This window comes from Equus quagga, chromosome 8 (genome assembly GCF_021613505.1).
Source record: "Equus quagga isolate Etosha38 chromosome 8, UCLA_HA_Equagga_1.0, whole genome shotgun sequence".
Taxonomy (NCBI): domain Eukaryota; kingdom Metazoa; phylum Chordata; class Mammalia; order Perissodactyla; family Equidae; genus Equus; species Equus quagga.
In genome coordinates, this window is record NC_060274.1 from 79,548,612 (window position 1) to 79,576,236 (window position 27,625).

Consider the following 27,625-nt stretch of genomic DNA (forward strand, 5'->3'; position numbering starts at 1 on the left):
TTTACCATGGTAGGCAAAACAGTGCCTCCCCCAAAGATGTCCACGTGCTCATCCCCAGGACCTGGGAATATGTTACCTTACATGGCAAATGGGACTTTGTAGATGTGGTTAAGGATCTTAAGATGAGGAGATTATCTGGGTGGGCCCAATGTAATCAGAAAGGTCCTTAAATGTGGAAGAGAGAGGCAGAAGTGTCAGTGTCAGAATGATGCAATGTAAGAAAGACTTGACCGGCTGTTGCTGAATGGAGGAAGGGGCCATGAGCCAAGGAATGCAGGCAGCTGCTACATGCTGGAAAAGGCAAGGCAACGGTTTCTTCTCTAGAGCCTCCAGGCAGCCCTGCTAACACCTTGATTTTAGCCTTGTGTGGCCCATTGTGGATTCTGACCTCCAGAACGGTCAGATGAACTGTCAGAGGTGCAAGCTGGATGCAGGCATTTGGGTGCCGTAACGCTTTGATATGCAGACATTCACTTAATCTCTCTTCTTAGTCCCACATCCTTCTCTATATTATAAGATAGTAAATTTGTGGTAATTTGTTACAGTAGCAATAGGAAACTAGTAGAGGTACTGTAAGACCGTATGCTTTGAGTTACTTTTCTTCTAAAGATAAAAGGTTTGCACTGACCGTGTTTTGTCCTGTCTTCTTCATGGCCCAGAGTATCAGTTTGCAAGTTCTCGGGTTGGACCTGGAAGACCTAAATAGGCAAAAAGAAAAAATTCACTCCTGTGATCAAAATTAACTGACTTGTATGCAGTATGGAAAGGGAATAAAAAGTAACTTTAGACTGAAGAAACCTGACAAACATTACCTACAAGTTAACATCATCAGGGATAAGTCATGTTGATAGCATGCACACTTGGTATAATGTCGTGAGAATAGCACGTCACCTCTGTGGTCTTCCTCACAAAAAGTAGCTCTAGTCTAATCAAGAGAAAAACATCAGACAAACCCACATTGAGGGACATTCTACAAAATACCTGAACAGAACTCAAAACTGTCAGTCATCAAAAACAAGGAATGTCTGAGAAACTGTCACAGTCTAGAAGAGCCTAAGGTGACATAATGACCAAATGTAATGTGGTATCCTTTATGGGATTGTGGGACAGAAGAAGAACATTAGATAAAAACTAAATTTTTTTTTTAAGTATGGACTTTAGTTAATGTATCATTATTGGTTCATTAGTTGTGACAAGAGTATCACACTAATGTAACATTTTAACAACTGGTGCAGGGTATATGCACTATGTTTACAACTTTTCTGTAAATCTGAAACTATTCTAAAATAAAAAGCTTATTTAAAAAAATAGACCAATTCCCATAAAAAATTAAATAACTCATGAGGACATCAGAACTTAGGCCTTATTAACACGACACCAAAATTAACAATTTAACTAGCTCAAACGTGTGTGGTAAATGTGTGTGTATATGAAATAATAGATTTGTTTTCAGTTTGTTTAATGATTTGTAAATCAGTTATGTTAATGAACTTGGACTTCTTCAGTGCAGTTAATGCTGCAGTATTATTTGGAAAATAATTCTTCAATAAAGGCCCTGTAATTTATTTTTTAAATATAGAATTTTTATATCTCAGAGGTTCTGGAAAGTAAATGAGTCTATCAATTCACAATTCAGGAATATTGAAGACTGAAATAAAAGCATAGGCGACCTTGATGTCTCCTAGGATGGAAGGCCTCTTAGGAAATTAACCCGCTTTCCTGGTACCAAATAAGCATATATTCAAACTATCGTTGATGAGTAGATTTTTTTCAGTACCAATGCACATCATATCTTCCAAAAATGAAGCTATATTTTGTTTTGAAAAATGTTTTGAAAGCTTCAACATCTTGTCATTACGTTATGTAGCAGTGATTAGTTCTAAAAAACATACTACCTACAAGAATCTCTAGAGCAGTGTGTGAACTGTCCTGAAGTACAGGCAGGTGTTTGGGGATGAAAACAAATATCTGAATAAAATATTGGAAATAAGTGGTTGTGTCTTTATGAGATTCTCCCCTTCAATGTGAGAGTAAACATAGGTAATTGACAATGTCTCTGCCGTCTATGAACTTTGTTGTTTTTCCCCCTTAGGTTTATGATGCTGCAGTCAGGTGGTTGAAATACGACGAACCTAATCGCCAGCCATTTATGGTTGATATCCTTGCTAAAGTCAGGTTTCCTCTTATATCAAAGAATTTCTTAAGTAAAACCGTACAAGCTGAACCGCTTATTCAAGACAATCCTGAATGCCTTAAGATGGTGATAAGTAAGTTGCCTTGATATCCATTTATAACCTGATCGTGTAGCCAGTTTCTCATGGACTTAAAAGCCGTTAGAGTGGATCAGACTCAGTAGCCAGGGAGAAGCATTCAAGACTTTGCTCTTCCAGGTGATTGATCCATTGGTGTTCTCAGCTGTCTACCTGGAAGGGGACTTAGCCCCAGCTTTTTTTTTTAATAGGGATGTTGTGTGATGGAAGGTAAAAGTTACTTACACTTTTTCTCCTTATGTATACGATAGCCTTTATGCACTTTATTTCTTTATTTTACTTAGCCAAATAGTGTACTGTGATCACATGTTCTTGCTTAAACAGCATTTGTTTGTTTGTTTGTTTTTGGCATGGAGCTAGTAATTGCCGATTTTTTTTCATTTTCTTGACTTGCAGGCCAAGTCTCAACCCCTCAACACCTGTGTAAAATGCCACTTAATAAAATTGTCTGCGCAATTAAATAGTCTGTTGCTTTTATTTTATTTCTTGGAAACATCCCTCATAGAGCCTTCCTTCTGCCTGTTCCAGTATGGACTGTTTGCTCTATGGGTCTAAGGCACAGCTCTCGCCCTGGGGCCTCCCTTCTCTGCTCTGCTGAGATGTCCCTTCGCTCATCTCCTGTGTAGATCCACTGTCTTCCTAGACCCCAAGTCTTCTCCTTCCTTAATTCTGTTTGATGGAACATATCCCCTAAAAGTTTCCTGAGAAAGGGTACATGACCAGTAAATATTTGGAGACTTGACAAATCTCATATCTTTATTTTTATTTATTTATTTATTTTTAAACAACAGAAATTTATTTCCTTATGGTTCCGGAGTCTAGAAACCCAGCATCAAGATGTTGTCAGGTTTGGTTTCTCGTGAGCCTCTCTCCTTAGCTTGTAGACGGCCGCCTTCTTGCTGTGTTGCCACATGGTCCTTCCTCTGTGTACATTCATCCTGGGTGTCTCTTTGTGTATCCAGATTTCCTCCTCTTATAGGGCCAAAAGTCATATTGGATTAGGGCATCCTTTAGTGACCTCATTTTACCTTGATTACTTCTTTAAAGGCCCAGTCTCCAAATACAATCGCATTGTGAAGTACTGAGGGTTAGAGTTTCCACATACGAATTTAGTGGGACACAATTCAGTCCATAACAACTTACACGAGTCTTCCCCATCTGAAGATCGTATTTATGTTTTTCTTGAAGTTTATGGTATCAAATGTTATGTTTAAATGGCATTTGGACTTTATTTTGATGTGCAGCATGATTTTTATTGAGAAATAGACAAAGAAAGGTGTGTAGATAATATAAAGAATAATAGTAAAACAAATACCCGTAGTCTCACCACCCGGCTTCAGGACACTGTAATTCCTCTGTGTATCTCAACCCTCTGACATTCCTGTGCTTTCATTAGAGATTTCCACATGCATATGTAAGTGTTTCTAAACAATACATTGGCTTTTCCTCTTTGGGCTCTTTATATAAGTAGAATCACATTGTGATTATCCTTTTGTGATGTAATTTTTATTTTGTGTTCAGCATTGGTTTCTGAGATTCATCCATGTTGATGCATGCTCTTGATTTATTTTTACTATTTGGTAGTCCTTACTTTAAATATACCAAAATCTATCCAGTCTTTTGTTAATAGATATTTAAGGGTTTCTAGCTCTTTGCTTTTATGGAAATGGTTTACATGTATCTGCTCTATGCCTTGGATAAGAATTAATGAGACACACAGCCTGTGCTTGTCCACCTGTGCTGTGTAACGACAAACTGTTGATACTCCCTTTAACAGGGAGTGACGGTTCCTGTTATTCTAGATTTGAGCCAACCTTTTTATTGCCATTCTTAAATGTTTGCCCCACTGTGAGGTGTGAAATGCTGTTTCATTGTGATTTTAATTTGCATTTATCACAAATGAGATTGAACACCAGTATTTCCTTTTCCAGGAAATGTCTCTTTGTCTTTTTGCCATCCTCTATTTTTAAAAAAATTTATTCAATTTATTTAAACTAAAAAAACCCCAGTTCACTCATTTTTCTCACCCTTTACCAGCTGCCTCTGGCAACTGCTAATCTGTTTCTCTGTATCTATGAGGTTAGGTTTTTTTTTATTGGTTGTTTAGATTCCACATATAAGAGAGGTCATAACAATATTTGTCTTTCTCTGTCTGATTTATTTTACTTAGCAGAATACCCTCAAGGTCCCCATGTAGCAAATTGCAAGATTTCATATCTTTATTTTACCATAAAACATTGAAGGATAGTTAAACTGAGGATAGAATTATAATGAAAGTCATTTTCAGGTAGAATGTGGAAAGCGTTCCTCCATTATTTACTAGCTTTCAGTGTTATTTTTGAGAAATCTGATCCTTTTATTTTATTCTTCTTTGTAAACATTTAAGGTTTTTTTTTTTTTTTTACTGATGTTTTGAGAGTTCGTGATAGTGAACCTTGCATCTTTTTTTTTTTTTTTTTAGTTATCATTTTGGGCATTCTCTTTTCAGTCACAGATTTCTCAGTCCTGTTATTGGTACCATGATTCTTCAGCAATTGGTTATCCTTTTTGTTCTATCTTCTGGGAGATAGCCTTAACTTTTCATTAAACAATTTTATTTCAGCTATTTTTAAAATTTCTGTGAGCTTTTACTTATTCTCTAACTTCTTATTTCATGGCTATAATATCTTATCGTTCTAAGGTAGCATTATAGTGCTTTTGAAGTTTTCCCTTGTCTGCATTTTCTCTATTACCTTTGAGTTTTTTTTTTTTTCTGTTTTTGTTGCTCTTGAAAGCTTTTCTTAAATGTTTGGTTTCATCTGTGAATCATATTTATAAGAGTGAGTTGTTATAAAACTGGTAAGTAAGCCTGTGTGAGTCGGCTTTTCAGTGCTTGGGCTGAACTATAGGGTAATGAGAATAGCCAGACAGTTTTTTAATTGAGGATCTCCACACGTCGGTCTCTGTAGATGTTTTCTCCTGTAGCTGGGTGCAGTCGTTTGGGAGCCTGGTCGGGGAACATTTTGGTATACACACTTTCACTTAATTCCTGTTTTCAGTCTAACACCCTTCTCTGTGTGGTTCCCTGAGTCTGGAACATCTCTGATTCAGTATCACCAAAGACCAATCCTCCTGTCTTCTGCAGTGAGAAGGGCATGGTGGTACCTGAGCGTGCAGTGGGGGAAGCAGACCTGGCAGTTCACCTGTCATCTATTCAGAATGTTAGAGTTCCCTTGTTTTCATCCCTACCCCACCTTCTGAGATACTTGGTATCTGATTATGGGCCTTTCAGGGTTCTGCAGGGTGATTTGGCTTCTCATTGGTGTCTCCTCCCACAACCATTTAGGTTTAACATTCTGTCTATCTGTTAGCTGTTGTTTTTTGGGGTTTTTTTTTAGGTAACGTTGGTTTATAACATTATATAAATTTCATGTGTACAGCATTATATTTCTATTTCTGTGTAGACTATATCGTGTTAACTACCCAAAGTCTAATCCCCATCCATCACCGCATGCACGTGCCCGCGTCCTCCTTTCACCCTCCCCTCTGCTCCCTTCCCCTCTGGTAACCACTTTCTATGTCTTTGTGTGTGTGTGTGTTTGTTGTTGTTTTTGTCTCCCACTTTTGAATGAAATCATGCAGTACTTGGTATTTGGCTTTCTCTGTATCTATGTGTGGTTTTTTTTTTAACCTTTCACATATGAGTAAAATCATATGGTGTTTGTTTCTCTCCATCTGACTTATTTTGCTTAGCATAATGCCCTCACACTCCACCCATGTTGTCACAAATGGCAAGATTTCATCTTTTTTATGGCTGTTGTGTATATATACCACATCTTCTTTATCCACTCATCCACTGATGGGCACTTAGGTTGTTTCTAAGTCTTGCCTATTGTGAATAATGGGGTACAAATATCTTTTCAAATTAGTGTTTTCCTGTTCTTTGGATAAATACCCAGAAATGGAATAGCTGAATCGTATGGTAGTTCTATTCTTAATTTTTTGAGGAATCTCCATACTGTTTTTCATAGTGGCTGCACCAGTTTACATTCCCATCAATGGTGTTTGAGGGTTCTCTTTTCTCCACATCCTCTCCAATGCTTGTTATTTCTTATCTTTTTAATTATAGCCATTCTGATGGGCATGAGGTGATATCTCATTGTAGTTTTGATTTCCATTTGCCTAATAATTAGTGATGTTGAGCATCTTTTTATGTGCCTGTTGGCCATCTGTATATCTTCTTTGGAAAAATGTTCATATCCTTTGCCCATTTTTTTTTTTTTTTTTTTTGAGGAAGATTAGCCCTGAGCTAACATCTGCTGCCAATCCTCCTCATTTTGCTGAGGAAGACTGGCCCTGAGCTAACATCCATACCCATCTTCCTCTACTTTATATGTGGGACGTCTGCCACAGCAAGGCTTGACACGCAGTGTGTAGGTCCACACCCAGCATCCAAACTGGTGAACCCCAGGCCGCCGAAGCAGAACATGGAGAACTTAACTACTGCTCCACCAGGCCGGCCCCTGCCCATTTGTTAATTGAGTGGTTTCTCTGTTGTTGAGATGTGTGAGTTCTTTATATATATATATATATGTGTGTGGTTAGTGTTTGCCTGGATTATCTTTATCCATCATTTCTTTTTAGACATTTTGTGTCCCTATATCTTAGGTGAATCTCTTAAAAATAGCGTATAGCTTCATTTTCTTTTTTTAAGCCATTCTATCTTTTATCTGGTGAGTTGTCCATTTAAATTTATTGTAATTACTATCATATTTGTAATTATTTTTAACATCTTATTTTGTGTGTTTTGTTTGTTTCCATTTTTTTTCTGCTTCTCTTCCCTCTTGTCTCCTTTTGGATTGAGGTTTTTTTTCCTTTATTTTTTTCCCCTCTGCTGTTTGGGAAGTTTTACACTCTGTATCAGTCCTTTTAATGGTTATCCTTTATATTTTAACATATGTACCTTAGACATTAATATTTCTCCTCCTGAAGGAAACAGGGATCTGTGAACGCTTTAATTCATATTACCTCTTTCTTACGTGTTTCTGTTGTCCTGTATTTTAGTTCTCTTTTTTTAACCTTCCAAATGGGACGTTAAAAACAAATTTTTTTTAAATGCAGTGAGTGTTTAGATTTATCCATGTTTGCTAGTTTCTTTGTCCACCATTTCATCTTGTATCTTATCTTTGACCTTTCTTCGGAGAGTATTTTCTGTATTCCAAAAGAACATGCTTTACAAAGCTCATACATTATGGTCTATTGATTATAAACTATTCTTGTTATCTGAAAATGTCTTTTTATTCACCCAGTTCTTAAATGAAAAGTTTACTGGGCATAAGTTCTAGGTTGAACATATGTTTTCTCAACATTTTGAAGATAATATTTCACCATGCCTTCATCATCACTGTTGATAACTGCTTGTCATTCTTTGTAGATAATCTGAATTTTTTCTGTGGCTTTTTAAAAAAGCTTTTCTTTGTTTTTTGTGTTTAGCACCAAATATGTCTGGACATTCATTTTTTTGTGTTTACCTTGCTTGGTATTTGTTTTGTTTCCTGAGTCTGGAAGTCCGTGTTTTTCACCAAGTTTAGGAGATGCTCAGCCATGATCTCTTCTAATACTGCCACTCCTTCAGGAATTTTAATTAGAAATGTCAATCTTCCCTCTATGATTTCTAAACTTTTCATTCATCTTTGTCTCTTTGTGTTGCATTTGGGGTAATTTCTTCAAATCTGCATTCCAGTTCACTAGTTCTTCTTTCATCTACTTCTATTCTAATCCATTGTTTAACTCCTCCTTTGAGTTTTGAATATTAATTAAATATTTCATTTTTTCCAAATCAGCCTTGTCATTTTTGATGGTCTTTTTTCCTTGCTCATGTTTTCAGTTCTTTCATTTCTTTAAACATTTTAAATATAGTTATTTTATATCCTGTGTTTGGTAATACCAATATCTGAAATCTTTGAAGACCAAATGCTACTGTTTGTTGGTTCTGGTGACTTATTCTTGGTGGCTTAATTCTTTATGAGTGTTGTTATTTTGGATTGTAGGTTACATTTGATTGATCTTACTCCCAAGGAATATTGGGAGTCCTGGATTGTATTTCTGGGGATCATCCCTGTCTTCCTCAAGAGGAGAATAGTGTTTGCTTTTGCCAAGTGCCCTGGGACACAACAATCCAGGACTACTTTGAATTTTTCTTGGTTTATGTTTTCCTAGAGTTGCAGGTAGGGTAGAGTCAAACCTCCAACTTGCATGAGGGAAAGGTTGTCATTATAAATTCTCAAAAGAGGGAGACTTCACATCAGGCAGATTTTTTTTTTTCTTAGTTTATCTTTTCACTAAACATACATGCAATCCAAGTGATCGGCTTTAGGCAGAGATCCCGGTTCCAACACCTTATCTTGTGGAAGTCCCAGACTTTCTTCCTTCCCTCATACAACCAGTAAAATCAATTTCTGGGTTTCCAGTATTATCAGAAGTGCTAAGAGTAGCTCCAGGGTCTCTTAGTGCTTACCTTTCTGATGTTTAGTTCCCTGTTCATTTTTGGTCCTCTGATCTTTGAGGTGGGATCTTAGCTATGCATTTAAAAGAATGTTTTATTCTTTCCAGCATTATAGTTATTTTGTAGCAGGGAGGTATTTCTGAAAGTCTAATCTGTCGTACTACTGTAAGTGGAAGTTTACATTGTCTTTTAAACAGGCATGAAATATGTAATAACTATGATATGCTTAGTTAAGTATACTCCTGCTAACTCTCCTGGGCTCTTCTTTTTTTTTTTTTTTTTTTTTTTTTTTTTAAGATTTTTTTTCTTTTTCTCTCCAGAGCCCCCTGGTACATAGTTGTGTATTTTTAGTTGTGGGTCCTCCTAGCTGTGGCATGTGGGATGCTGCCTCACCATGGCTTGATGAGCAGTGCCATGTCAGCACCCAGGATTCAAACTGGTGAAACCCTGGGCTGCTGAAGTGGAACGGGTGAACTTAACCACTGGGCCATGGGGCTGGCCCCACCCTGGACTCTTCTTGAATTCATCCTAAACCAAAAACCACATGGACAGTATCCATCAAAGGGGCAGCAGTACAGATTTCAATTTATATGCGATGAATTAGAAAGCCTCCCCTAGAAGGGAGTTTGAACCTACTTTGAACCCTTAAGTTATTTTTTGGTACCTCATCTGGACATCTTAAATTTCATTTATTGTGTAGCTGGTTTCAGGCACAAAGTTAAGGAAATAAATAAAAGAGGAATGAACTCTTTCACTCCTGCCTAAGATATTGTTCTCAAGAGTGGTAATACATTTCAGTGTCCTAATTATTAAATAGTGTCTCTTGCTCTGGAAGTTAAGTAAAATTTCCATTAGACTTACCACACAGCTACTGCTGTGGTTTTAGGTAAATTGACCCAATATTGTCCCTTAGATTGGAAAAATATTGTGATATATCCATACAATGGAATGCTCTATGGTTACTAAAAATATTTTGGATGAATAATAATATGGAAAATTTTCATAAGTGACAAAAGCATAAAACAGTGTATAAAACCTTTTCATTAAATAAAACTGAAATTTAAAAAGAAAACAGACTAGGAGTATTTGAACCTAGATAAGGTTATCTAGGGAAAAAGAGAAGAGGGTATGAGTCAAGGACATTTCCTTATGAATATCTACATTTAAGGCGTGGAAGGAGGAAAAGAATCAGGAAAGAAGAATTCACAGAGCTACTTGAACCAAGCTGGTGTCTTGAAAACCAAGGAGTAGAGAAAGTTTTAAGAAGTTTAGCCAACTAGCCTCCTAAGTGTAGAGAGATGTCAAAAAACCAGGACCAAAAAGATGCCATTAGAGCAAAGGTTTCATCTTTTGGATTTCATACGTGTTAATATCAGATTTTTTGTTATGTCTCCATTCCCAAACCGTCTGTTATTTTTCTGGCCTGAGAGTCTGATTGGGTTGAGAGCTGCCCCTTGCTTCATACATGCGTGAGCTGTTGAAGACAGTTACCCAGTCTCAGTCAGAGTATAGCGTTACGTGAATTCTGCATTGATTTAGAAACAAGATAGCAGAATTATTGCAGAAATTCACCAACGTGTAGAGATTAGCCACTTGAGCAGGAAGTTTTGTTTAGTTTTTGATTTACTAAGCTTATTAAATTTTTCTTTTCCTTTTTTTAAAAATAAAGAGCAATCAGTTGTTTTATAACTCTATGACTAAATGCAAACAGCTGAAACTCTTCCAGGTTTTGGGGCCTAGGCAGAGCTAAATGGGGAGAAGAAGGCCTCTAGCCTCCCTTCTTCAGATCATCAGTTATCTTCCTACCATCTGACTTAGTGCTGCCTTTTGAGAGTAGAAGAAAAACAGAAAAGATGAAGAAAAATAGAATAAAACTAAAGTAAAAGAATTTACAACTAAACGGAAATGAGCTATAAAATAGAAATGAAGAACAGAGTCGGAGTTACTCCAGGGGCCAAAGTTCTTACTCAGAATTTGCAAACGACAATACCTAACTCTCAAAGGAATAACTCCTGAAGGAATAAGCCTAAGGAGCAAAGAGCACCACCCGGAAAGGTGCCAGAGTGTTTGTGCTCAGCCCTGACCTTGGAGAGGAAAAAACCCCTCAGTGAAGGAGTCGCAGCTCAGCACAGTTGACCGTAGTCAGCTACTTTTACCCAATGGCTTGTTGCCTAGAAACAGTTCCCTCCTGTTTCCTTCCCTGCCACCTGTCTTCACTTGTTGGGGGTTTGTGCTCATAGATTCCACAGATTCCTGTGGCCTGTGTGGAACCTTCTAGAACAGTGACACTCAAACCCCAGAGTTTCTAATCAGAAAGTCTGGGGTAGTGTCCAATAATTTGGATTTCTAGCGTCCCCAGGTGATGCTACTGCTGCTGATCAGGGAACCACACTTTAAGAACCACTGTCTTGGGGGCCGGCCTGGTGGCGCAGTGGTTAAGCTCGGACATTCTGCTTCGGCAGCCTGGGATTTGCTGGTTTAGATCCTGGGTGCGGACATTGCACCACTTGGCAAGCCATGCTGTGGTAGGCGTCCCACGTATAAAGTAGAGGAAGATGGGCACAGATGTTAGCTCAGGGCCCGTCTTCAAAAAAAAAAAAAAACGCCCCTGTCTTAGACCTAGAGCAGGAGGAGTGGGGAGTGAGGTCAGCAAACTGCACCCCACATGGTTAAGCCAGCCTTGAGCTGTGGTGTTTACATTTGTAAAGGATTGTGAAAAACAAATGAAGAATATGTGACAGAGGCCATATGTGACCTGCAAAGCCTGAAGTATGTACTCTCTGGCCCTTTATAGACAAAGTTTGACCCCTGACCTAGAACACGCACCAGGGCCTTGGCCGCTGAGGTTTCTAGCTGTTCTAATGCCAGGGCTGCTACTCACACTCTGAAATGGAAGGAAATGCTAAATATTGATGCTCATTCACTCACAGACTATTCTCCAAACCTGTCCTCTCTCTATTCCTCTTATAAAGGCCAACACAACCTCAGAAGTGTTTTTGCATGTGCTGTTTACAATTGTTTGTTTTATTTTGGGGCCAGTAATACGTACTGCACACCAAGTATAATTCAAAAAGGTATAAAAGGGTGTAGAGTGAAAAGTCAGTCAGTCTGATACCCCTGTTCCCTATCCACTCGTCCCCTCATGCTGGAGGTTACCATTATTATCTTGTATGTCCTTCCAGAGGTGTAAGTGTGTGTGTACACAGTCGTTTTCTTGCATATGCATGTATAACTTACTATATATAAAATGTGTGTAGATATGCATAAACAATGTAAATTTTTAAAACAAATGATATCACACTCTGTATACTGTTCTGTATCTTGCTTTTTTTCATTCCACATTATTTCTTGGAAATCATTCCATGTGTACACGTGTACATATTACTATTTCTCATTCTTTTCAATAGCCACATTTTTTAGCCACTTCCCTGACAGTGTACTTTAGGTTGATAAACTCCTAGAAGGGGCATTCTTGGGCTCAAGGGCATTTGTAATTTTCATGGATCATGCTGTATTGCCCTCCAGATAGTTTGTACCCATCCACATCCCCACCCGCAATGTAGGAGGGTGCTGCCTCTCCCCACTTTATCATCTACTGTGTTTTAGACAGTTTGATCTTAGCCAATCTGATGAGTGAAAAAGTATGATTTTAATTTGTGTTTCTCTGACTTGAGCACTTGAGCATCTTTTCCTAAGTTTAAGAGTTGTTGAGGGGCCGTACCGGTGACACAGCGGTTAAGTTCACACGTTCCGCTTCTCGGCAGCCCAGGGTTGCCTGGTTCGGATCCCGAGTGCAGACATGGCAATGCTTGGCAAGCCATGCTGTGGTAGGCGTCCCACATATAAAGTAGAGGAGGATGGGCACGGATGTTAGCTCAGGGCCAGTCTTCCTCAGCAAAAACATGAGGATTGGCAGCAGATGTTAGCTCAGGGCTAATCTTCCTCAAAAAAAAAAAAAAAAAAAGTTGTTGAGGTTCTTTTTCTGTGAACTGTGTTCAGATACTTCATTTAATTTTCTATTAGGTTGGTGGTCTTAATGTTATTATTAAGCAATGGGGTATCTTATATTTCTTTTATATGATTAATAAATATTTTCCTATTTTGTCATTGTCTTTTGATTGTTTTTTTCTTTTTGCCATTCAGTAATTTACCCTGAAATTTTATGTAGTTAAGTCTAGATATCTTTTTCATGGCTTCTGTGTGTTTTGTCTTTTCTTAGGCTTCCTGATTCTGGGCCTGTTTTTTTTTTTTTAACTATCATATTTTTCTTTTAGTGCATTTATGAAATTTTGCGTATTCAAATATTCTGTTGATTTGGAGTTTACATTAAAGTAAAATATGAGGTAGGGGTACAATTTTTTCTCCATATTATTGTCTAACATCTTTTATTGAATTATCCACCTTTTCCCTCACTGATTGAAGATGATACCTTACAACAGTTTTTGTTAAGTGGCCCTTGACAAAATTAAGGAATTGCTGAAGGGAAAGGGTCCCGTTATATCACAATAGTTCTGAATCTTCATTGCATTTTAGAATCCTCTAAGGCGGTACTTCTCAAAGTTTTACGAGCATCTGAATTACCTTGGGATTTTGTTAAATATGTAGATTCTGATTCACTAGGTCTAGGGTAAGTTCTAGGATTCAGTATTTCTAAGAAACTCGCAGATGCTGAAGCTGCTGGTCTTTGAACCACATTTTAATTGGCAATACCAGTGCCTGGGCCCAGCCATCAGAGAGTTTTCATTGGTCTGTGGTAGGGCCCAGGTGTACATAGTTACAGAGATTTCCTAGGTGATTGTAGTGTATAGTTAAGACTGTGAACCACTGAATTAGGAGATCCGGATTTCAGTAATTATTTTGGTAGCTGTTGCTTGAAGAGCTAGATAATTCACTGGTGTATACTAAGTGGGTGGGGCAACCTTAGAATAGTGATGATTGCTGAGAAGAATCAATTGGATAGGACTCAGATCCTTACACATTTATCCTGCCTCTTCCCCCTCCCTCTTTGCTTGAATACTATAGGGAGATGACAAAAATAAAAGCATGATTATGTCTGAGTATTGCCTTTTCAAACCATTAAAGTGCCTGAAGTTCTTGAAGAGTTACCATGTCTTTTTCTACAGGTGGAATGAGGTATCATCTACTGTCTCCAGAAGATCGAGAAGAACTGGTAGAAGGCACAAGGCCCAGAAGAAAGAAACATGACTACCGCATAGCCCTGTTTGGAGGCTCCCAGCCACAATCTTGTAGATATTTTAATCCAAAGGTAACTAATTTTTATTCTTGTTTTTTGTTTTGAAAGCACGTAGACACTGACCTACCACCAGTAGTAATAACTCATGCCCTTAGGGATGTTACAGTTTATGGTGTTCTTTCACACATCTTATGAGATACATAGTATCTTCATTTTACAGAGAAGGACGTTGAGACTTAGTTTCACATGTTTTGGTAATTGCTCTGGAGCACTGCATAGTAACCACTCTCAAAGAAAATAGAAAGCTCAGTCTCCTATATGTTTTGTTAGCAACTCCTTACTTTCCCTATGTGCTGTTTTCAATGAAAATCTATTTCTGGAGCCAGAATTTTCTTTCTTTAGTAATTATGTTTTAATATAAAATAACACACAGTCATTTTAGAAAATTGGGAAAACCTAGAAAATGACAAAGAAAAAAGATAAAATTACTTTTAATCTAACCTTCTAGAAATTATCACCTATTTTAATGTGTTTTCTAGTACATGTTATGCAAGGTGGGCTAGAAGATCCTGAGTAATAGGTCCAGGAACACACAATTTTTAAAAAATAAATTATTAGTTATAATCTTGAGAGAACCCACTCATGTTTCTACCCCTTGTTTCTTAGAACTGTGGTTTTTGGCTGTGGGAGAGACAATACCATATTTTGCTGGTACTGCATATATTGCTGGGGCAGAGCAAATACCACAGTCCTGAAAGATACCACCCCACCTGTATAAGGTGGTATCCATAACTGATATTGAATCTAAGCACATAATGGTCTCTTTTATCATTTTGTTGCCCCATTTTTGGTTGATGATAGACCTAATGAGTCCAGAGCATCCTGTCAACATCAGGATGCTTGTCTGATACTTCTCGCTCTGTGAAGTGGGTCTGTGGAGGCATTCTGTGTAATACTGTAGTGGTGATATACAAGGCATTTATAAAAACACGTATGGTGGTGTTGTAAAGGGTGCAAGAGACAGCAAAGGCCAATCCAAATCCAGAATAAGTATCATTTCCAATGAGGGGAAAGCACTGTCCCTTCAACAGTGGAAGGGTCCCAGTGTAGTTAGCCTGGTATTTCATAACTGACTGGTTCCCTCAAGGTATGGTAACAAATAAAGGGCTTAGGATTGGTCAATATTGCTGACAAAGTGGGTACTGGCCAGTAGTGAATAGCCATGTTGACCTTAGAGAGGGGAAGTCCATTAGCTTCTATCGCTGCTGGCTTATGCAGCCTCTATCACTGCCACTGTGGTCACTCAGAAGCCCATTGAGCAAGCATCCAATTGGGGAGGAAAGATATAGATGCAGTCCTGTCCATATGATTATTAAGAGACTTTTCTGCAGTTCTGGGCAATCTGATAAGAATTCACATGGGACATAAGTTTCTGGAGGCCCATCTAACATTATCCTTCCTCAAATCTCCTTGTCAGCAATCTTCCATTCTTGCTTATTTCAAATCTACATCCATCTGGGTAAACCATTAGCCACTGTCCAGGAATTGATAAAAACTGACCTTAGGCTTTCTCTCCTGAAAAGTGCAATGGACAATAAAAGCAACTGCTTGAAATGTTGCCAATTCAGAATATGTTTCTTCTGTATCGTGTTATCCTTCAGTACCATTCCTGAAGGGGCTATAATGCTTTAGCAGTCCATTTTTGGCTGTTACTATCATAAATGAATCAAACTCAGTCTCAGATTTATCAGCTGATTTATAGGGAACACCACCATGAAGACATAACCTGGGTTGAGGGCTAAGACAATGAATCAGGTGAAGGTACTGGGTAGGAGTTGTGATTATCCTTTTTAGGTATTCTGGGCCTTTGGGACCTCCATAAGCCCAGTCTTGTGTTTACATACCACATTACTGGTTGAAGGCATGCTATCTGTGTAATTAGGTAGATCAGATAAAACTAGTCAAAATGGGTTAATGATGTGGTCATATGGTTTCCCTTGGTGTCAGACATTTGCTGTCAGAACCTAGCAGCCAGCCAGGAGCTATTTCCTGAAGAAATGGTACCTGCTTAAAGTAGGTTGGCCTACTCCTGCAGCTTAGATTATGGCAGAGCTAGAGAGTCAAGAGATCCTCGAGGTCAGATCATGAAGTTATTTTATTTTCCCTGCCAGCTGAAAAGAAATTCCATCTAATGGACTGGGCAGACAGGAACAGCAATACACATTAGCCAAACTGTTAGCTGTAGGCCAAGTTTTAGTGGTGATTTTAATCTAGTCCAGTAAGAAGACCACGTCTGGCCCTGCTCCAACCATTAGAGTCACCAGTCTCAGCAGTTCCTCCAAGACAGCAGTTCCTCCCCTAATTTGGTAGAGAAGGAGACTTGCAACAGCTTCTCTTTCTTGCCGTAAGTCTTAGCGTCATAACTCAGGATATATATGCTGCCAGATAACAACACCACCTCCTCAAGGAGGCAGAATCAGGTTAGATTGTACTCATTCCTATCTGGACTGTTCTTATTGGTCTGCTCTCAGCTCCTACATCTATCTCTGATTCATTCCTCCATCTCCAGAATGTAGCCTGACTTTTTCCTAAAGACATCTGTCTTCCTTTCTCAGTAGAAGACTGGGTGACTGGCAGGTACCATGAGGCTTCATGGCCTGTGCAGTACAATCCAATAAGCACAATGTTAGTATGCTTAAGAGGTTGATACACCTACACATCTGTTTTACACCAGGTAAAGTTAATACTATTGAAATCTCAGTGGCTATTTAATGTGTTTTTTAGTTTTTCAGGATCCTTTTTGAGCTAAGAGCAGGAAAATGATAAATATACTTTTTTTTCCCAAGCAAAAACTGAAATCATAGCAGTTTAAATTATAATTCTACAAACCACAAGCTTTCAGGTGTTGCTAATAGTTACACCCTTCTTGTTTCCCAAAACCTAACTATGGTGTTGATTTTGGCAGTTAAAACGCAATTAAACCAAGATTTTGTATAAAATAGTTGACCCTAAAATAAAGTAGATGGCTATTGTGATGTACAGAGGGACACGGAGAGTCCTGATTTCATTTAAGAGGCAGTGTAACATTGTCTCTAGAATAAGGCAAATGTGGGATGACTCTTAGCACTTTGTTTTTGGTCTGTGGTTCTAACACTTTCCTTGATTTTTTTTTATTGGACAGTTGAAAAGAGATGCATGTTCTACACGAGCCTGGAAGTGAGATTGTAACTTCAGAATTCTCATTTGATGTCTTACTTTGCTCTTAAAAGTGGTCCATAAGTAATTAATCTTTTGTATGTTCAACCACCAATTTTTAGACTTCTGGTGGAAAAATTAAAATAATTGAAGCAATAATTACCAATAAAAACATCCTCATTTCATCAATTATCCCTTATTTCCTGACACTAACACTCTTAGAATCACATTCATTTATTAAATGTTTCTATTAGAAGTACCAGCCCCTCCCCTCTTTTTTTTCCTGTAAAACTTCATCTTGAAAGACTTTCACTATTTACTATTATTTGTATATAGTATTTTAATGTAAGTAGATTAGTCTTTGTTATTTCTAATATGAAACAATTAGGGGGCTGATTTCATTATAAATTCTCATTAACCTTGAATCTCCCAAAATGAACATTATTTCATTATTCAATTCCAATAGACTGCTTAAGAAGAAATACTGTGTAGGAATTGTTTTATTTTAAAATTCCTGAACTTAATATTTTCAGAAATGTTAAAATGATTTTAACTAGTATTAAATGGGATCCACTTGTGTGTGGCCTATACCAGCCAAAAATGGTCATTTTCATTGAATTGATCTCCTTCAAAGGGGACAATTTAAGCAGTACTACTTAATTGAATTCTCCAGAATTAGGCCAATATCCCTATAAACTGTTATCTTTAGATATTCCTTGGATAGCTGATGAGAGGAGACAAATATTTGTATTAATTGCTGATTGAAAAATGATAAGAAAGAACAATTTTTTCCTGAGTATTAACAGAAAAAGAAGTCTTTGGTTGCTATATTGAATTGAAATGATACTGTTCTTGTTATGGTCCTTTTATAAAGCCTGCTCAGCCTCCCCTTCCCCACCTGTCCCTGTTTTTAAAGTTTTCAAGTGCTTAGTTGTTACTAAAAGAGTTATTTATCTGTATCCAGTGCTCTATTCTCTTAGTATTGGTGTCCTCAAATTGTAGGATGGGAATGTCTTATGGTATTGATGCCTAAATAAAAGTTGACTTAATTGACCAGTTTTTATTTGGACTCTTCTTGTCAGTGTAACAATGGGCTCTGAGAGTTTAGAGCTTTGTAAGCTCCACCACTGTGGAGCTTTGGAAGGCTGGCTACTTTATGTGGTGGAGAATTAGGAGACTTTGCTCTAGAGAAAAAAGGATTCTGCATATGCCCTGCCAAAAACAAACAAGGAGTGAGGGCCAGAGCCTGTAAGTTACAAAGGCAGAAAACCATGGTGCCCCGTTATGTGGAACCATCAGGTTCGGAAGATGTACCCTGAGTACATTTTCTTACTCAGAAATCTCCAGTAGACTCATCACTGAGCTTAGTGTCCCACCCAATGTGGGTACTCAAGTCTGTGAGGATGAATGAACCAGTATAACTTCGTACAGCATTTCACAAACAATTTTATCAGTTGGTTTTATGAGATTGGCTGGGCCCTAAATCAAAAGAAATAAAATTCAACTCGGGACACATTTTCCTGTTGGAAATATTGTTTACTAAAGGTATAATGGTGCCTTTTCTCACAGTGTCATAGCCACCTTCCCTCTTAAATGGGCCCTCACTGCGGAGACAGGGTGAGCAGGATGGAAACCAGCAGTTCCACATCGCATAGGATTTTAAGAGATCATGTGCATAAAAGGAGTATAAAGCTTAAGGAAAATGATGTTATATTAAAAATTAATGAGGCTTTTAAGCGTGTATCAGTAGTGTTTGCCGCAGGCAAAAGAGTGTTGTAGAAGCAGTGCACTAAAGTAAGAGAGCGAGCACTGTTAAAAGGATCAGGAACACCTGCAGGAACAAATGTCCAAAATGGGCAGCAGTCATCCCAGGTGGCATGGACCCATAGCTGTGCGCTCCAGGGACTGACGTTGCTGGAATGCAAGTACGTGTTGTCATGGGTATCCCTTAAGCTTCCTTAGTTGTCGATATAATAGTCCCCTAGGGTAAAAATCGGTGTTCTTACAGCTCGTGCAAAGTAAGTATTCCTCACGCGTGATTTTTTCCAAGCAGTTTGGTTAGATAGGTGGTCCTCACACTCATATAGAAGAAGAGATTGGAACACGTTCCGAGGTAAACTGTGCAGTGCTCTGGCTTCCTAGAGTCTCTTCCAAAATAGGATTATTGAGAGTCTCAGTCTTTGTCTTTTCAAGCATCTCCATAACATACTGTTTTATAGTGTTGTTCTAAAAAGCAACCTCATGGCCCCTTCCACCCCACATGGGTGCAGTGCCTGAAGTTCCCACCTTCAGGGATCTGTTTCCTTTTGTGTTAAGTCACTGCACCTGCAAGAAACCCCAGTGAAAACATGACTAACCCTGGAAGGAATGACATCAAACTCATTCTCCATAAGCCACAGCCAGCCATAAGTAATGTAAATTAATGGATCAGTCCCCTGAAAAGGCTCCAAGAGAGTGGAAACAGAAGGATAGCTATTTGATTAAGGGCTGTAAGTGGAAAGGGATGAGGTAACTAGGAATGGTGTCTCTGTGGGGTGATGTTTTAAGGGACTCGAGCCATCTTCGAACTAGCTGGAGGGTAGCAGGCACATGAGTGCAGGGTTAGAGGAATAACCAACAGAGAAGGCATAGCACCTGAAAATTGCGGTCAGCTACCGCTGGTAATTGTTCATGCAATGACCCAGAGGCACAATAACTAGAAGTATTAAATCATGTTCAGATAGGTTTGGTGTGGATTATTTTCCTTGAAAATTGGTGATCAGGTATAATAGTTATCCTCAGTTGTTACAAACAACAGAGCGTATTGTATGACAGCATATTGTACAGTTAACTGGTTGTAAAAGTATAATTTAAACAACATTTTAGCATATATTTACCAGTATCACAGTTCATCTAGAATTTGAAATTTATGGATTGGGTAGCAGCTGGGAATGTGAAAGACACATATATCATGGTCCTATCCTCCAACTCCTAGTGCATGAGCTGTACACAGAAGCATGAGGCAGTGAGAGAACACAGAAGCTGAGGGCAGTGAGGCGGCCACTGAACGTAGCCAGTTAAATGTCCGATGTGGGATAGACAGTGACGGCCTAGGTGGTGTGAAAGGAAGAGATCCCCCTAAATTGGGTTTGTCTATGGAAGCTTCATGGAGGCTTTTTTGAGGGAAAGTTATTGGTAGAGTTTTGATAGGAAGAAAGAGAAAAGACAAGAATATATGGAATCCTAAGTATGAATGCATTTTTTTGGCCTGATAAGTATGATTATTAAAATTTTTTGTAAACGCTTCCCAGAGTATTTACTTAACTGAATGGAATCTAACTTTGTGCTTTTTTTTCTTTCTTTTTTTTGAGGAAGATTAGCCCTGAGCTAACATCTGCTGCCAATTCTCCTCTTTGTGCTGAGGAGGACTGGCCTTGAGCTAACATCCATGCCCATCTTCCTCTACTTTATATATGGGATGCCTACCACAACATGGCTTGCCAAGCAGTGCCATATCCGCACCTGGGATCAGAACCGGCAAACCCCTGGCCGCTGAAGTGGAACATGCACGCTTAACTGCTGTGCCACTGGGCTGGCCCCTAACTTTGTGCTTTGAAAAAGAAAATAGACATATGTGGGAGAACTGAAGGACTAGGTCATTGTTCTTTTTTCTTTTGTAAGGCCTTTTTCCTTTTCTTTTTTTTTTTAAAGGAAGGCAGTTTTGTAGAAAGAGCATTTCAAGTCTAGGTATATGACCTTAGACAAGTCAGTCAGACTTTCTAAACTTCAGTTTTCTGGTCTGAAAACAAGCAGTTTAAATCTCAGGATTTGTGTGAATATCAGTTGTATTCCTCTGACTCCCTCTTTTTCTTTATCTTCATTCACTCAGTCATTTTCTCTGTGACATCCTTAGGTTTTCTCATTTTCCTGTATTTAAATGTAGAAAGGCTTACCATCATCTCCATTTTCTTTTTTCCCTTCACCTTCCCTACCTCTTCCAAACCTCTTGTCCCTCTGTGTTGCCTCCTATACTCTGCACATGTGAGCACAGAGTGGCTGTTTGTCCCGTTGGCGAGAACATTTTATTAAATGAGTATGATACTGCATTTTTGGATCTGAGACAATCTTTAAAGTGTAGTATACCTTGCAGCCAGCCCCGATGGCCTAGTGGTTAAAGTTTGGCACATTCTGCTTCAGCCGCCCGGGTTTGGTTCCTGGGCACAGAACCACACCACTTGTCTGTCATTGGCCATGCTGTGGCGGTGGCTCACGTGAAAAAGGAGGAAGATTGGCAACAGATATCCTTTGCTGTGCCGAGATTAAAACTTACACGTCAAGTCTGTTTAAAGGCAAATCTTGTGTTGAGGTAACTGGCGGGGAGCTCACACTGGGATTCTTCCCTACCGTTTCATTTATTTTCTACGCAAAGGACAACGGCTTGTATTGAGCATAATATCCATATCAGGTTTCACTTTGGGACTGAGTTTCATTTCATACTCAAATTTCTGAGTAGTTTAGGTTTGAGTTTTGTTTTTTGGTGGTGTGGTTTTGGTTTGAGAGTGGAGGGGAAGAACATTTTGTTACTTTATAAAGCAGCAGTTAATTAGTAATTCCCTTTGAGCTGGTTGCTGTCCTCACTTCAGATGCCTCGCTAATTTTAACAGCTGAGAAATGCCTATTCTTGTGTTCATTGTTCTGAATTTTATCTAACAGCTGACAACAACACAATCAGGCCCTCCCCCAACTATGGAAGTCTTTTTTTCTAGCTACAATGCTCTATTTGTTGAAGAACTTAAGTTACAGGAGTATTTTCTCCTAATGGCTGATTATTAATCCCTTTCTGGACTTGGGATGTTAATATGTTTCCATAAATATTTGTGTAACCCTGTTGAAAATGAGTGCATTTCAAAATGGCACAATCAAGTGTTTACTTCTGCAAAACTGGAGTGTTCTAATAAACATGCCATTTGAAAGAAAGGCAACGACTCTGATCCATCCTGTAGTTGGAATTCAGCCTCATAGTATGATAGCTGTTTTAGTTTTTCAATTTTTAAGGCCTTTGACTTAAATTCATTTTCATTTCATGTTTCTGTTAAAACACTTATTATTATAGGCGTCTGCTGTTAGAAGCAGTTATTTTCCTTGTACCATACTTTTGGCACCATTTCCCTGATTGTTGCATTTACTTTTTCTGTTTAAAGAAAGTAATACATGCTCATTGTAGAAAATTCAAATATAGCAAGATATAAAGGAGGAAGCCAAAGAGCTCCCAATTTTGAAAGACAGTTATCAATAGGTAGTGAACACCATTCCAGTCCTCTCATTTTAAGTATATGAGATCATACCATACATGCTATTTTGCAAAACGTTTTTTACTCTCTCAGTATTATATTATGGAGATATTTTCATGTAGTGAAAATACCATCCTTTTGAAGGCTGCAGAGTAGTCCATCATAAGGATAAACCGTAGCTTATTTAATACCTATCTTCTTCATGCATATTTGGCCAATTTCTAGTTTTTCCCTATTAGAATACCCCTGCAGTGAAACACTCTTGTATATGCCAACTTTGTACACTATCTAGTTTTTTCTTCAGGGTAAATTCCTAGGAGAGCAGTTGTTCTAGTAAAGGGATATAAATGGCAAGTATTCAGATTTACCAAAAAAGGAGATGTAATCCTGGTCCCTAACCCCAGGTAATGTGTGTTGGTTGGTCACAGCTCTCCCTGTTCCTCGGTGTTGCAGCCACTGCAGGACCAGAAGCCATAGTGACAAGAAGCACACAGGAGTCAGTGTAATTTAAAGACAGCACTGCAGTGAGGAACTGGTCCGGACCAGGAGCTGATGCAGCATCTACAGTCTCTGCCCTTTGGAAGGTTAAGAATGAAGGTGGCTCTGTTGGATGATACATTTCTATAAATGTGACCTATCACCCAATAAAAACATTCCCTTCAGTATGCTAAGTCCTGGGCCAGATAGCACACAAAGACATGGGGAAAATCCCTATTTTCACAGAAGCTATGGTTTTGGCAGTTGAGCATTGTGTTTGTAAGTGGTAAGATGTGGAGGCAGTAGAGGACCTCAGCAGCCATGCTGCCAACCTCCTGATTTTACAGATGAGACTGTTGAGGTCATTCAGTGTCAAGTCAAGTGCCCAGAGTCACTTAGCTAGAAAAACAATAGGAACAAGAAGAACCCTTGCTCCACTCCCAATCCAGTGTTCCGTAAGAAGATTTTTAGAGAAGCAGGGCAGTGCAGGGGTTAAGAGCACAGCTTTGGAGTCTGGAGGTGGTAGACTTCAGTCTTGGATTCACCACTTTCTTACTCTGTGACCTTTAATAAAGGGCTTAACGTCTCTACGATTTAGTTTTCTTATCTGTAAAATGGGGATGTTACCTCATAGAGTTATTGAGGAAATTAAATAAGAAAATGTTTTAAGGTATTTCAGCATAGTTCCTGGAAAGGGAAGTGCTCAGTGATGAATAAATTAATAGTAGCTCTTTGTTTAGTGATACATTCTACGTCATTTGGACCCTAAGATCATTGGATTTTAGGGCTGAGAGGGACGGGCCCTTAGATCATCTAGTTTCGTCTTTTTGTTTTACAGATGAGAACACTAACGTCCCTGAGAAGTTAAGTGACTTAGATGAGACCCAGGGCTCCTCCACACAGAGCCCAGCTTGGTGCCCAAGATTCCGAGCTCCTTAGGGCTATATTCTTTGTGACCTTGTGAAGTGAAGGAAGCCAAAAGTGTTGTTATGTAATTTTCATGAAACTACTTCTAGGAATGTTCTGGCATCTGGCATAAACCTACTTTCTATATAGATTGTTGCCATAGTTCTGATTTTTTTGTAACAGCGTTTAGAAATTAAGTCATATAATGGCTTAAGAGAAAGTGTTTATAATTTGATCATCTTAAATTCAAATTGATTACCTCTTTGAGGTTTCTGCAAGGAATCTATGGTTTTATCATTTTGTTAATTTTGCTTTCTTTTTTTTCTAAGACTCTGTCTTCCCTAATTTGGCTTGGTTTCCTCTCAAAATGATGCAAAATAAAGTTCTCCAGTCTTAGAAGTAAAAAGTATTTCTTTTAGTTTGGACTTTAGTTGTCTTCATTATTAAAATCTACATCTGTAGTGTTTCTATTATTTGAGGATTCATGTGCTTTCAGACTACAGATTATATAAAATCAATCCGTAATCTCAAGGAAAATAGCAGGCTGATGTTTTTGCCTTGAGGCAATTAGAGAAAATATTACAGCCCCTCATCTCAAGAAGCACATGCTTTGACTACACTGTCCTGTAGCATTGTACTTCAGTTGGAAGACAACACAGGGCAAGATGTGACCAAGTGCTCAGTCATCAAGTCCACTTCAGTGCAGTGGGGATTCAGGAAAAGGAAATCGGGGAAGCCTGCAAGAAGGAAAGGAATCTTGAGCTGGAAAGAAGTCTAGAATGTGCTATATCACAGCAGAGACAAGAAAGGCTGACTAGGACCAAGGAAGACAGGACTTTCTACCTGGGTGTGTCTGCCTGTGTATATGTATGGACGCGTATGTAGGTGATAGTTCAAAACTTAAGAAATCTTGCTACCTGCGTCTTTTCCAGGCTTTCCAGTTTTCTCATTTTCATATCTTCTCAGCAGCTAAGCACAGACCCTTGCATGGAATACTCAATAAAACTTCACCTGAATTAAATTAGATTTTTAGGGTAACAGTTCTCTGCCTACACACATACTCCTCCCCATCTGTGTCTCGTGCTTCATCCATTTTGTTGCTGACATGAAAGCTGCATGTCCCTCTAGGTTGCTCTGTAGCCTAGGAGTGCAGGGAGCCATAAGTGGCCCTCCCTCCACCTGCAGGTCCCAGGTTGGGAGTGGCCTCATCACTAAGGTAAGGCCCGGTGCTCATACCCACTGAGCTGACAAGCCTCACCTCCCATCTATTTTTGCCCTTCTCTTCTTGCTTCCTTATCTACGTACATTATCTCCTAGGCAGTTTAACAAGTTATTAAAAGGCAAACATCAAATTCCCTTCTGAGTACTCTATTTTGGATGAGGGGTAGATTGGGGGAATTAGGTAGACTTCCCAGGGAGGTCTACCCATGTACATATAAGGAAAAGAAGATCATTAGCTCCCCTCCCCCCATAGACACTCTTCCAAAGCCAGAGATGTTCAAACACAGGTGTATTTAACTCCTGACAGGTGTATTTAATTAGCCCAAGTGTAAAACTTTAAATTTTAGCTGAAATAAAGTCTGGTTTGCAGATTCTAGGTAAAAATTCTTGCAGAGATCATTTTACTTATCTGCCTAGAAGAAGAACTAGTAGGCAGAACATTATACATAGTTAGCATTTATCAGCCTTAGTATCTAACATGCACAATGACCGTTGACAGTATTTGGAGAGTTGGGAAATATTTAAAAACTTGAGGATTTCTAGAGAAATTGGAATCCAGATTACAAGTAGATAGAAGCATGTGTCTATTCCTATGTGTCTCTCACACATGCACACACCACATACACACTTCTTCCCTTAGGCTTATAGTGCAAAGAGAGCAATTTAATTCTTAAATCTGAAGCATAACCAAGCCCTTTATGACAGGTACATATGAGCACCCATTTATTCCCTACTCCAATCCCTGAGTAGCATTAGAAAGTTAGAGCTATTCTGTTACCAGACTCATCAGAATTATTTCATTCTTTGGAACTTCATACCCTAGTGTCTAAATATTTAAGCTCATCTGGCTAAAAGAAAAAGTATTTTGTTTGTTTGTTTAATCCCAGCTCCTGCGTGGGCAGTTATTTTTAATTTGAAGAGTAGCATATCTTGGAGATCATTTAAAAGAATATATGACCAACTTTCTCATCCTGAAATTAATTAAGGAAGATCTTGAAGACATCTTTAGAAATATGGCAAAGTTTCCGTATTGCTTTCTAATAACAAATATCAAATAAATTGGGTGTAAGAGTGACAAGACTTGAGATTCACTGAGTTAACAATGTATCTTATTAATGAAATTGTGTTACTTCACTAGTGAACTGTGTCAGGTAGGAATTAGGTGTAGATTTGCAGAATATGTAAAAGAATCATTTAGTTCACCTTTGAGGAATTGCTCCCTGTAGAATGTGGTCATTATTTTATCTCTTTCTTTCATTCTGTGGTATGCAGTTTCTCTAAGAAAACAAGTAAAAATATTTTTCCCCAGTTTTTCAGTGTCCATTGAGTAAAACTGAAGCTTCAGGAAGATGTTATGTTTATACTGTAGTTTTGCATGCCTACCAGTAGGTTTACCACTGAGTAATCCAGGGAGATACATAGATCCTAATTTGAGCACAAAGTCCTAAGGGATTAAGGCTCTGTTTTTCTGGGCACCTAAAAAGCAGAATGTTCCTCATCACCAAGAGTCAAGTATTCTACGTCAGGGGCTCTTCTTTTTCCTGGGAGACCATTCCTTATCTTCCATGATACTTTGATCTAGTCCTATGAATGCTTGAAACACGGGACACACTAGCATGATAGGTAACAGTCGACTTTTCTCAAAGGAACTCAACATTAATAATCACACACTGCTTTGGTCAGTGAGATGGGGAATTGTTTGGATGTCTCTCTGACCCTAATTATTTTCAGCCGTTTTCAGAAAACAGCAGGAACACAGTAGCTTCCTTGCTCAGTAAAGGGGAGGGTCCGAGATGCTATAGCTCTGGGAGTACATAGAAGGGCACAGGTGTCTTGGATGTCATCACACAGAGCGAGGAAACAGTGGTGCTGTGCACAGCCCTTGCTGTGAGGTATTGATAGGGGCTCATTTGCAATCATTGGGAAGAAAAAAGAGAGTTTCCAGGCTACTCAGAACAGATTACTCAAGTATAAGAGTCCAGCTGACTACACTGGCTCAACTGAATATTTACAGAAGTCCATATAATACCTTCTGGCTTTAGACATCAGTAGGATAATGGCAGCTTAAGCTTCATATTATCCATTGATTCTTTATATCACTCTATGCATCTGGCAGGGAAAGGATGAGGTATTTATATTTGAAAAAAAGCTTTTTTAAATAATAAAACCACTTATTTTAGAATTTTCTTGTATTATTAACCTCAGTAACAGAAAGAATAGAAGACTGTGGTGGTGGTGATATATCCACATGTATTAAAGTTGATTTTAGATCCAGAAAAGAACCAAAGCAGTCAGTGTCTTCTGTTTGCCCTCTGCTCCAACCAACGTTCTGAAGAAATCACACAAGATTAAATTGGATGACAGTTTCAGGCCAAACTTTTTTTTTTTTTTTTGCTGAGGAAGATTCACCGGGAGCTAACATCTGTTGCCAGTCTTCCCTTTTTTGCTTGAGGAAGGTTAGCTAGGTGCCTGTCCAGTGATGCAGTGCTTAAGTTCACATGCTCCACTTTGGTGCCCCAGGGTTTGGCAGTTCAGATCCCAGGCACAGACCTATGTGCTTCTTATCAAGTCATACTGTGGCAAGTCCAACATATAAAATTGAAGAAGA

The 27,625-nt window shown here is 38.7% G+C and overlaps 1 protein-coding gene across 3 annotated transcripts in view; it reads left to right on the top strand.

Annotated features, from left to right (window-relative positions):
• Positions 1 to 27,625, top strand: part of KLHL7 (kelch like family member 7) — a 61,968-nt gene that overhangs the window by 26,821 nt on the left and 7,522 nt on the right. For all 3 annotated transcript variants that reach the window (XM_046670021.1, XM_046670022.1, XM_046670023.1), the window contains exons 6-7: positions 2,093 to 2,267; positions 13,878 to 14,020. In XM_046670021.1, the coding sequence (XP_046525977.1) occupies positions 2,093 to 2,267; positions 13,878 to 14,020 (318 nt within the window). The remainder of the gene's footprint in view (positions 1 to 2,092; positions 2,268 to 13,877; positions 14,021 to 27,625) is intronic.